At 48.4% G+C, this 12,719-nt stretch overlaps 1 protein-coding gene across 1 annotated transcript in view; it reads right to left on the bottom strand.

Annotated features, from left to right (window-relative positions):
- Positions 1–3,614: 3,614 nt before the first annotated feature.
- The window catches only part of FAM219A (family with sequence similarity 219 member A), a 91,624-nt gene continuing 82,519 nt past the window's right edge, over positions 3,615–12,719 (bottom strand). The window contains exon 6 of the mRNA XM_041461844.1: positions 3,615–12,497. Coding sequence (XP_041317778.1) covers positions 12,339–12,497 — 159 coding nt within the window. The 3' untranslated portion in view covers positions 3,615–12,338. The remainder of the gene's footprint in view (positions 12,498–12,719) is intronic.

Raw genomic sequence — 12,719 nt, 5'->3', positions numbered from 1 at the left:
CAAACAGTGTGGCCAGGGAACATGTTCTTGGTAAGTAGAGCACACAATGACAACAGAAAATACAAGAGCAGCACAAGAAACACTGATGTGGCCCCAAAATCGGCGAGATGCTAAGGTACATGCAGTCTGGCTCAGGGATGCCAGCAGGATTTGAGGGGTTGTAGAGTCCCAAGCATGACTGGATGAGACCATGCATACAAACAACTGTCCAGGGAGTAAATCTGGCTTTCTTAAGGATCTGTCACAGAGGTCCCTGAGGACCACGGGGCACCAGGAGAGTATTCCCCAGGCAGCACTTACTACCAGGGGATATTTATCAGGGGAAGTCAGAACCCTCAGGATGTGCAGACATCCCTGGGACAGGGATGGTCTCAGTCCAGGGAAAGAGATGGATGGCCGTGGCAAAGCCACAAGGACACCTACTGAGAGAGCATCCCTTTGGCAGTGGCAGGAGAACACAAGATGCAAAGAGGGGCTGAACAGACCCACTGCCAGCACTATCAGACCCCAGACCCCATGGAGATATGCTCTCTGTGACACAGAAGGACAACTAGGACCTTGGCAGAACTTTTGGAGCTGGACAACCAGTTTGTCTCAGGCCGATAGGCAGTGGGATGGATGGCTGATGGTGTTCCTGTAATTCTCCTGCATTGCTACCTCAATCAACTGCTTGGGCTGACCTTGGCTCAATGGATTTTGCAATGGGGGCATTGTTAATCCCTACAGACAGTAGGGAGTGGGAAGAGACACCCATTCCATGTGGCAGCATCTGCCTTCACAGCTGCTGGGACATGGTGAAATGGGTTACTAGGCAGGATCTAGTGCTGGAAATGCAGCTGGAGATCTGAGCATCAAGCCTCCCTTGGGGGTCATAGCAGCGCTGTGATTCTCTTCCCAAGCTCCCCACTCACCCAAAACCGTGGGACAGGGGACAGAATCACTGGCTCCTCTGCCTCTGCATCCAGGGTGTCCACAGATATTTGAGCATTTTGCCTAGTGGGAGATGGGGTGAGGGCACTGGGAATAGGGCAAACAGATGTTGGGAGGGGAGTTACAGGACTGTAACCAATGTCCTACAGCTGGCAAGCCTGAGAGAGCTGTGTTTCATGGAGGACAGGGGTGCCCTGGCTGGTGGCATGCACTATTTCTGTCCTGCACAGTGGTGACGTCCCTGTCCATGCCCTCTGCTTGCTCCCTCATTACAATGCACATGGTAACAAGGCTGCAGGAGATGAGCTGGTTTGCAGTGAGCTTTGCCTCAGTGCTGGTGACTTTCTTAGCCTGTGAGGGGAAAGCTGTGTCCCACAGATGCCCTTTGAGTGTGGCCTCAGCTCAGGGATCACTCCTCCTGCAGGACCAGGGCTGGGAGGGATTTTTCAGTGCTCAGAACTCTCCCCAGCCCTTCACATGGCTCCCTAGCATGGAAGATCCACCAGCTGGAACACATGTGAGTCTGGGAATTGTATTACAGCAGCTCTCAGAGCAACCCCATCATCACCATGTCACACAGCAGCCTGGCACGACCCCTGTCACTGCCTCAGTTTCCCTTCTTCAGCAGATCCTGTGCCTGGTGCTCTCTGAAACCTCTCCGTGGACAGGGCTGACATGTCAGAGCTTCTGCTCTAAGAGACCAAAGCCACTGAAGGATGCAGCTCCAGGGGACAGGTCAGCAAGCACATGCCATGGGGTATCAAACACTCTCCTGGTCAGGGAGCATGACACCGCCTCACTACAGAGACAGAGCGAGGCACCCTCTGAGTCCTTGTGCCACCCTCCTGCATCTGCAACTGGCTAGGTGTAGAAACCCCAAAATTTCCTCCTCCTGCAGCACTTACCTGTGTTACAAACTTGTTCTATTTCCAGAGCTCCTGTGGAACCCACTCTTGGATAGTCTTTCTGACAGAGCACAGCAAGCAGTAGGAGTTGGCGCAAGTGCTGCTGCTGAGGGTCCTGTTTTTTAAAGAGGAACATGCAGCCTGCTGGGACAGGTGTGGGCTTGCACTTGCAGCCCAGGGTGATGTTCATGTGATCAGTGATGCCATAGAATGGGAGCACTGGGATTTGGTGGCTTTCTGTCAGTCCCACAGCCATGCTCCCTGACTGCAATTCCTGCCTACATCCCTCTTGAGCCATAACCTCTTGTTTTTGTCTTGGCTCCCAGCTCCCTCCCCTCCTGCCAGCAGCTACCTTACAATGGTAGGAAATAGTTTCAGCTGGTCCTAGTCAAGATAATTTTATTTTGGGAGGTGCAGGAGCAGTGATAATGGCTTTTCAAGCCCCTTTCTCCTGTACTTCCTTGGAAATCCTACAGCAATCCAGCTGCAGGCAGAGACCCCCACACCAGTGCAGCCAGACTGTGTCACAGCAGCAGCACAGCTGCCCCAGCCTGATGAGGTAATTAGGAGGGAAATCATTGCCTGCTCTGTCTCCCCTTTTTAATTAAAAGCTGGATTTGGGTGATCCCGTGTTCCTTGTTTGCTGCTCCATCCAAGTAATGGTCTCTGCAATCAGAGTGAGCAATCCTCACCCATCTCAGTGCAGAGGCAGCTGGGTCATGCCAGGGTGGGAGTGGCATGAACTGGGTTTGCTTTCTCCAGAGCTGTGGAGTTGAGCAGAGATGCCCCTGCAGGGCTGGGAACAAGCCAAACCCTGCTCTGGTCTGGCCTGTAACACTGTGCCCACTCAGTGCCCTGCTGTGCTCTCTGTTCCAGCCTCTCTGCTGCTTCATTTTGGCAGATCCATGGGTGCAGACCCACACCCATCTTGGCAGGGGAGATGCCAACCTGTACCCCTGAAGGGCTGCAGAGCCCTGCCTGGTTTGCTGCTGGACAACCTGGAACACCCAAGTGGGTCCCGGAAAAAGTGAATTATGTGCCCTTAGAGAAGAAGAAAACAAGCTGCCCTTGATTTTCACACCCTACTGCTCTCTGTTGAGCCAGGTTTAGGCTCTCCATGAGCACCATTCCCTCCAGGGAGTCAGTGGGAGGCTGGGAGGGGAAGGTGGATGCTGCAGTGCCTACCCCTGCCTCAGCTCCCTGGTCTTGGAGAAACCCAGGTCACAGATCAGGGGAGCACCACTGTGCAGAGGTGGAACCCAAACCTCTCCAGCTGTGGGGGTTCTAATCCTGTACCAGATTTGTTGCCAGTGTGATCCACTGGCCTCATGGCTGTCCTCTATCCCTGTTGGTCCACAGGTTTTCCAGCTGCTGGTATTGGTCTTTAAAATCAGGGCTTAGCTCCTGTGCCAACAGCTTAGAGGGGCAGAACAGCTGCAAGGCTGGAGAAAAGGTTCTTTCACCCACTGATGTCGTACAGATGCAGCAGTTCTTTCTGCTTCTTGCAGACTACATGTAGGAGCTGGGTCCAGCCTTGTGTGCCTTCCTGCTGCCCTGAGGACTCACGTTTCCCAAACGTTGGTGGCCAGCCCTGGAATATTTACCTCTGCCATTCACACAGGTCACAGCAGCCACTGTTTCTGGGACCAAGCAGGCCATGGAGTGAAGGCTGCACCCCTGGTTTCAGTATCTGCGACTGCTGGGGGCTCAGAGGAGCTGGTGCAGGCCACACTCTCTCACCCTGGTTTGTTCCAATGAAAAAAAAGGCTGTCAGGCTGGTTTTCATATGTATGCTTTTTAATATCATTAATTCTGTTACACTACACACAACCAGTAACAATGATAAATACTGCAATGGAAATGTTAAAAAAAAATATTATACACTTTTTTCATGTTTTTGAAAAAAAACCCCACATTTTAAAATAAATTAATGCATAAAACTGATGGTAGAAAAGAGAAAACCCAAAACAAACCATAACACAACTGATCTGTTTAAGGCAATACTCTACACAGACGGGAACAAAAGTACAACAGTGTGCTACATGATCTGAATGGGAAAAAAGGGAACAAAAGAAAACCCATACAAGATGCAGACTGGTGCTTTGGGAGTGAAAAAACTCCCAAAACCAGATAAAAAAAACAATGGCCAAGTTAAGTGCAGCATTAATACACTCTGCATGTCAAATGATTAGCAGGATCCTAACAAGGACTAAGGTCAAGCTACAACAAATTTATCTTCCTAATTAAAAGGTTATTCAGGTCAAACCCTACATTTAACTCTATTTGTGTTTGGCTGTTTCAGTTATATTTCACTATATGCAAGGACAGCCAGAAATTCATCTCCTGCTCTTGTGATTAACACAAAGGTCGGGAGGTCTCCCGCCCTGAAATGTATTTCCATTAAATAAATCCAAAAATGATCTTGCTTTTGGTGACCTTGAAATACCTCCCACCACCCCTTCCCCTGGGGCACCAGGCACCACACGGGGAATGGAGACCTGGAAGGCATTTGCTTAGGTTGATTTTTTTTCCCATGCTGAGGACACAAAATGGAAGTGCAGATTTGATCCGGACTTGGAGGAGTGCTGTTTTTCTGTCTGCCAGAAGTGTCCATCTGGAGCCTGCTGAAAGTACTACTTTGCCAACATGGAAGAAACTGATACTGTACACAGGCTCTGGCTACAGCTGTGACATTTGCTATTAAGGTTGGTGCAGAGCTCCACACCTGCCTGGACAGCCAATGAACCCCAATTATTAATGCAGCCCAGAACTTGGCCACTGGAAGATGGACAATAATTGTAATGCCAAAAAAATCCCTCTTTCCCTCAAAAAAGAAAAGAAAAGGGACAGTAGCCACTTTCTGCCAACTTCCTTGGGTGGATCCCCATTAGCTGCCACCCATTTAAGATCGGCAGTGCCAGATCTCACCAGCATTGACCCAGTACATTCCCAGTAAGGTGCATGTCTGCAAGGTGCTGCTGGGGGCAAATAAATTTCCTGGGACATGTCAGAGCCTCCTGTACTGCCCTGCTAGAGTGCATGGGAAGGAAGCCATGAAACACAAGGAAAGAAACCCAACTGGAATTACTAGACTCGTGAAGGCTAACAACTGTCCGGGTTGCCTTGGGTTCGGGTGGGAAGGGGGGATGCAGAACTGGGCTGAGAATCACTTTGGTGCAACTGCCTCTGATGCTCACCACTAGTGCATGGGGCAGGGGGAAGAAAGGCGACGGCTGCTTTGAGAAAAGGGGAGTGGAAGGAGGACGTGTGTGCAATATTACAAGGCTTGCAATTCTAGGACTAACCACTGGACACGGATACCAAAGATTACTTGTGACAACTAGCTATCCTTCTACTGCGGTTGCTCCTTCCCCCATTTTCTGGTCTGATTCTTCTTCAGTTTGGGAAGCCATGGCTGTTTGGCATGATGGCCAGTGCTGACCCTCCCACCCCAGTCCTTGCTCAGCTCATGGGGTGACTCTGCTACAGGTTGGACAATGAGGTCTGGAAATCACGTCAGGCACAGACCGGCTCGGCACGCCAGCCAGCACCTGCTTTCAGACCCTTCAGAAACCTATTTAATGGCAGCTCATCTCCCTTATTAAACTGAAGGTTCAATAACCTCTGTGGAAGGAGTAAAAAGGGTTTAAAAAGTGCAAAAAGGGGAGGGAAAAACCCAACTTTCTGAATTGTCTCCCCTGCAAAGACTTCATCCTCCACCAGAGTCTTTCTCCTGGCAGAACTACAGCCCCACCAGCATCCCACAGCACCCTGCCCCAGTGTAGCAGAAGCAGAGCCAACAGACTCTCCACTAAGGCCTCTGCTGCACAACTCCAGCCCACACCAGGAGCATGTGAGTTGGCAGGTCTGGGACCTGGACCCACAGCACTGAGGTCAGGAGGGTGAAGGCATCCGGCTTGGCGGGCTGCATCTCACCAGGTTTTACATGAACCTGGTGAATCCTCAGCCCCACAGCCTTCATGTGGGTGAAGAGAAACCCCAACCTCCTGTCTGATTCTCACCCCATCATGTTCACTGACCTACAGCTTTCCTGACTTTTGCTTGGGGTTTGTCGTAGGACAGAGGCAGCCACAAGCTGAACACAGCTGCTACTGCAGCTTCTCCATGCAAAGAAATGGAACAAACAAATCTGTGAACTGGGGGTGGATATGAAGATCTGTCAGGAAGAGTGCTTGCCCAAGTTTTTCAGCTCTTTCCATGTGTCTGTATTATATCTCTCAACAAACTGTGTCTTCCAAATCATGGAGGCTTGAGGAAGGTGGGTACCAAATGGAGTTGCAGCTTCTTTAGGCTGCAAAAGCAAAAAGGCAGCCTGGGTGAAGAGCAGTGCTTCCCAGGGAGCTCACCTGGGACAGCTGCATGGACAGCTAGGGGAGAAATGCCGCTCTGGGAGGGTAAATATCTTAGCTATGGGACGTAGAATGGCCTTTCAGTGGCCTTTTCCTGGTGCCTACTGCTTTCCAGTAGGCACCAGGGAAAGCTACAACCTGTCCTGCTCTGTCTGTGCTGCTCTGTGACACGGTTTGCTGCATGCTTGCATGGGCCATGGGGCTGTGCTCGGTGTGATCTCAGTCAGTCCCAGCCTCTGCCTCCCCAGCAAGCTGTCAAAGATGTGCTCAGACAGGCAGCGTTCAGCTGCTGTCATCCTGCGACTGCCAGCAATGTCAAGTGGGGCAAAGGAAGGGATGTAGCCGTGTTTTGGGAAGCAATGCAGCAGCTCACCTGCACAATACAGGAAGTCAAAATATGGACCACAAACCCTATGAGAAACCTCCACTGACCCCCTGCAGATAATCCCAGCCACAAAATCTGCCTTTATGCTAAATTCCTGGCCCTTCTGCTTCATGTCTTGTGTGGTTCTGTAACAAAGGTGAGTTTGTCTGATGAGGTGTGGTTTTGGAGCAATCACTCTCACAGCTGAGCCTTGAAAGGAAGAGACAAGTATGCCTAGAGGTGAAAAGCAGCTTAAAATAAAGATCTTTCCATGCCTTCCCAGCTAGCTCTGTGGCACTGCTCCTCTATGCAGATGTTGCTTTTGAACATGCAGCCCAAGCTTGCTGAGCCAAGCAGCAGCCAGGTGCCAAAGCCTACAGCATTCTAGGAATTAGTGGCAATACCCCAGGTAGGTGTGAAGTGAGAATGGAAAAGCAAAGGAGGAGCCCAGGCAGAACCACCAGTCTAAAGGCTAAGATTATCATATGGTTGCTAAAAGCAAGAGCATGAAACTGCCATGGGAATATCCCAAAAATTAGCCTTTCAATTCTCTGCTCCTCTTCATCACTACTTGCCATCCCAAGTTGCACTCCTAAATTCCTTAATTCTGCTATCAGTGGATGGTGCTGTTGGGCCACCAAATCTTTGTACATGTTGCCTCTGGGAGCAGGCAAACTCAGAAGCCAGTTGTGCAAGACTCAGCTTCCAAGTAACTGGATAACATATTCTTGACAAACATCTTTCTCCGAAGATGTTTAACCTCTGTACTAACCTCCACCCTGCTGCATTCTGGCATGCGTGAGAAACATCAGAAGATGGTAAACAGAGGGAAAGCAGAGCAGTACTTTGAAAACAGGAATTAAATTTCTACAGCATTATATTTACATCCTGCTTGCAGAGCTGTCCTATCAACAGTGTCTCTCATACTTGGCAGTATCCAGGCAGGATGGTGGCAGCACTTTGGGAAGGCAGGTTTCTCCCATGTGCTCCAGGAGGGAATGGACATCAAGAAGGGATGTGACTTGCCTGAGTTAGAGCAAATACCTACAGCAGCAAGGACCCCAGATCTCATTTCTGTGCTCTAAGAGTCCAGCAGACCCATCAGGGCTGTATTTGGATGCAGTGCCAGCTCAGGGACAGAGTGTTTCTGGTGTGTACATCTAAAAGCAAGCTTTGCTCCCCACTGGCATCAGCACTGCACTGATCTGTGGATCAACTCAGACAACTGGGATCTGACCTAGGCCAAAACAGCACTTGGCAATCTTTCTAGTTATTGCTTGTTTTCCTTTTCCTGTTTTCCATCTGTTGCCCAGCTGGGTCCTTCCTTTCTTCAAAAGCATCTTCATGTTTCTGTTGAGTCACACACAGGGCGCTGCATTTTTCAAGCCTCCTGCATTCTCCTGCACAGCCTGCAGGCCAGCCCAGGATCAGACTGTGCATGGAAAGGGAAGAATTCTGCTCAGGACGGCAGACCTGTGTGTCAGACAGTGAACTGCTGAACGCAGTGGGTGCCTTGTTTTGGGACAAGAGCTGGTGAAACAAACCAGAAGGAGCTGAGTCCACTTGTCTGTGGGGAAGCTGTCCTGAAGTTCCTCTCAAAGTCCAGCAGGAATGATCACCTGCTTTTGCAGTTGCAAGGCATCTGTCAGCAGAACATCCGGGAGAGCACAGCAGATCCAATGGCCAAGCACACATGTTAGGGACAGACATGCAGCAATGTCAGATATCACCCAATGGCTCTTCCAAAGGTTCACTTCAAGATGTGTCCAGTAAGATATCAAATGAGCCTTCAGAATGGGCATCAGCCTCCTTTCAGCTGAGGTTTATGTACAAACACTAGAAAAGCAGACATGAACACACTATCTATAGACCTTCCTCAAGACTAGGAGGATGTTACTCCTCTCAAAGACATCTGGAAATGTGGAGTTTGCAGACAAGAGAAATGGAAGAGAGTGCTGAGACCCTAGAGTTCAAATCCAGCTAACATTCAAGGATACTAGCTGATATTTTATCAGATTAACATCTGATAAAAGGATTTGCTGAAACTCACATAATTTGCTGACTGACATTACATAAAATCCTAACAAAAACCCAGTCTGGCTTTAGGAGACATCAAATGCAAATTCCTTTGTGGAGGCACCAGCATCAATATCTTTACATCCTGTTTGCATGGTCATTTAGGTAGACAGCAACACAGCATTTCATACTCCAAGGTGTTCCTCCCCTTGGTTTTCTGTACAACCTTGGATCAAAAATGTGGCCTGAGAGGGCCATCTTGTTTGGTGCAAAGACTGGAAGAAGGAACGATTTTCTTTCTTGCATGCCATCTGCATTTAGCAACTCTGTAGATTTTGTAGATATGCTGTGACAGAGAGTCAGAGTTTGTGCTCTTGCCTACTGCCTTTTTCTGGCCCTAGTGGCAGAGACTGGTCAAGGAGAGCAGTGCCAAGATAGCCATCTATCTCCACACCTTCCCAGGAAATCACCACAGCATACCTCCAACCAGGTTTGCTTGAGCAGAGAGCCTGGATCAGATGACCTCACTGTGGCCCCTTCCAGCCTCACCCACTCTGTAACTCCAAGGGCATGTGGAAAACCTGCTGGCTAAAGCAAAGGTCTGAACATGAGACCAGACGGTGGGAACCAGCCTCATCTGTGGTTGATACATACCAATGGGCAGTCCTCAATATTCCATAATGCTGCATGGTCATAATCTGCTGAAGGGGCTGCAGCTCAGAAGGATTAGTGCTCAGTTTTCTATGACAGCCACATGTGCATTGCCTTAAGCCACTCAGCCTTTCTAATAACGACCCTACACAGATAACTACTTTTCCCCACCCTTTCTACATTATTCCCCTAATAAAATATATGAACACAAAGCATAGAGAGGAGAAGCCAAAAAATTGCCATTTTATGGTCCTGTACTGTCATGCCAAACCAACTGTTTCTGCAACCAACTCCGTCTATGCACAGGCAAAAACACTTGAGTTGTGCTTCAATTAGTATTTGCAGGAAGCACCAAATGGAACATCTGAATTAATCTCTCTCCCTCCCTAAAGAGCTGTGCTAGAAGCAGATGCACATCACAAAACACAAAGGGCTGAAGGCAGTTGCAGGTTTGGGGAATGTCTCAGGGCACATGGCAGGCAAAAACCAGCAACAGGGGCAATAGAAAGACTTAGTAATGGTGCCATGGGACATTGGGTGTCACAGAATTCCTCAGATTGGAAAAGACCTTTAAGATCATAGAATCCAACTGTTAATCCAGCATTGCCAAGTCCACGAAGTGGAAGTCTGTCCCTCAGAGGAGAGGTGTTAACCCTGAGAGATAACAGTGACAGCAAGTGACCATTTAGAATAGTCACCAAGTAGTGACCATTCTATCCTAGACTGAACAGGACAGTGCTTGGTTATAGCTGGACTCAGATATCTTAAGGGTGTTTTTGAACCTAGATGGTGTCATGATTCTATGATGGCAGCATGATGGACACCTGTGGGATGTGCAGCCCTCAGTGGATGGCCCAGGTGAAGAGATGGCTTGTTGTTCTAGCAGGCAGTCCGAATGCTCCGAGCTCCTGAGCAAGGGCTGTGGGAAAGGCTGAGCGTGTGCAGCCTGGCTGGAAGGCAGAGAGACTGACCCAGGAGGATAAATGTGATGAAGACTTTCCATGATACCAGTGCTGAACTGCGAAGTCCCTCTCCAGAAGAGTGAAGATTTAAAGAGCACTGGTCATGTCCTATAGGATTTGGTTTGACCATGGTATTTCTACTAGGTTTTGACTACATTCCCCATTAAAAAAGACTCCTTAAGGAATGTTTTTCCCTTTTATCTTTCTCTCTACTTCCCCCACCTTCAGACAATCTCATACCTGAGTTGTATTTTGGAAATATTTTCCCCCAGCACTACCAGGTGGTGAGAAAAGGAGATGAATTCACTTGAGGAACACTATCCCTACAAGAGTTGGCAAGTTAACCATCACTTCTGCATGAAGAGGCAGGGATGCTCAGTAAACAGCACCATTCAACTCCTCTTTCTATGGCCTGGAACCAGGGTGGCACCATGTTGTTTTAGAGGGGACAAGCACAGCTTTAAAAGTTGTCAACACCATCAAGTAAATAAGCATGAGAATCTTGTGTGCCTGCTATTTCACTCACACTGTGGCTGGTATCAAGCTTTGCACTGCACAGAGTAAATCTCCAGGATGTTAAAAAAAATCTCCTGCTAATTAAGACTTCTTAAAGACTCAGCTCACTTCATATAGATTTTAGATGGGGATTTCTCTGTTGTGGTGCAGCTCAGGCTCTGCTTTGTGACTCAGGAATTCTGGTGGGAAACTCAGAACTGCCCTCCATTTTTTCCCTTCCCAGGCTACACAGCAGGTGATGACCCAAGGCAGGTGGTCCTTCCTCCTGAAAGGCCAGGAAAACACAAGAATTGTGCCTGTGGCAAAAGATTTCAACACCAAGAAAAATGCCAGTCCATCCCTTGCATATTCTGCAGCCAGTGAGAGGACATGTTTCCTAATTCCAGATGTAATTCTGCATTCAAAACAATCTGCTGGTGAACTGGGAGCTCAGACCAGCAGCCTAATGTAACAGGTTTCCTAACTTTTCCAGCACCAACTGCTCCTGACCTGGGACCATGTCTGGCTCACAACTGGGCAGACAGGGGGTGAACAGCAGTTTCCTCTCATGGGCATCTTTCAGCTGAAGATGTTCATAACTCTGCTGCTGCTGAAAATTCCTCTCAAGTCTGACCCCACCATACTGATGACTTCAGGATTAACGAGTTTCTCCCACAGGCACCCAGAGACACAGCGTCAAGAGAATATCAAGAGTCAAGCACTGTTAAAATGTGCTGTCTTCAACTAGCTTTTCCAGCACTGTTGTTCAGTACCTCTCTAGTCCTGACTCGTGCAGGATTCATTTCTTCTCAGTTGAACAAAGTTTAAGATTTTTGGAAAGAGATGGGTCACACAGGGATTAAATACAGGCTGAAGTCAGAATACGTGACTGAACTGAAGTCACAAGTATGGATGGTATTCCTGGGCAATGAGCAAATCCTTGAAGTGCATGAGTGGATTGCAGATTGAATCTGATGTGTTTGGTGGTAATTTAATGTGGCGCCAAGGGTAGATTGCATTGGTTATGTGACACAACAGCTCCAGCTAGTACTGACTCACAGTGAGATGTCAGCTACTTGTCCCTTTTGCAAGTGAATGAATTGTGTCATGCTAGTCCTGGCTAGCCTTGCCATAAGAAAGGATGCCCTGGTCCGTCCCCATTCCTGTGCCCCAGTTATAATATCATTTTGGTTATGCAAATGAAACAGGTTTAGTGAATGAATTAAGAACTGACTTCCTCTCATTGGTAAAACATTTTGATACCTCCAACTTGCTCTAATCTTACAGATGGATTGGTTTCAGTGGGCAGGATTACCTGAAGTCCCATCTGACCTTTCCCGTTCTGGAAAAAGACACTTTACAAAATATCCCCAGTGCCTAAACAAACCAAGGAGGTATCTCTGGACCCCTCTGTATTCGCTCTCCAGACCAGTCGGCTCTGCCAGGCACTGCCTGGCAAATTGAGCAACTTCTCTTTTGTTTTACCATAGTTTAAAATAAGTTATCAACCAATCATAAAATGAATTTTTTGGTTTCTCCTGGCTCCATGAACACAAAGAGGTGCACGTCCTACCATAGGAGGAAGCAATGGCTGTTAAGTTTTACAGTTATAGTGGAAAGCACTGATCACAGCCTGCCGGCCTCACTACTGGATGTGACAGGCGGTGGAGGAGGTGGCTTGGCAACACATGCAGGTAGGGTTGACCGATTTAGGGGGGATTAGGTCGAGGTCCTCGTCATCCGGGATCTCATCTAACCGGTACCCATCCTTTAGCAGCTGGATGTTCAAGTCTTGGTTGATCTGCTACAGACAAAGAGACAAACAGTCAAACACTTGGGACTTCTTACTTCTGGTGGTCAGAAGATGAAGGAGGTCCCTTGTTAGAGAATGTATTTCCCCACCATTAGCAACTGCCCTACAATCCTAGTTTTTGACCATAGGTGAGGGGAGGGTACTAGGTTCTCCAGAGTAGGAATATCTAGAGTGAGATATATTATTTCATTCTGGGATAATTTTTCCCTGACA

This window comes from Pyrgilauda ruficollis, unplaced genomic scaffold (assembly GCF_017590135.1).
Source record: "Pyrgilauda ruficollis isolate IOZ18807 unplaced genomic scaffold, ASM1759013v1 scaffold155, whole genome shotgun sequence".
Classification (NCBI taxonomy): Eukaryota; Metazoa; Chordata; class Aves; order Passeriformes; family Passeridae; genus Pyrgilauda; species Pyrgilauda ruficollis.
The sequence above is the reverse complement of the archived record's forward strand: the minus strand, read 5'-3'. Positions and strand labels throughout refer to the sequence as shown.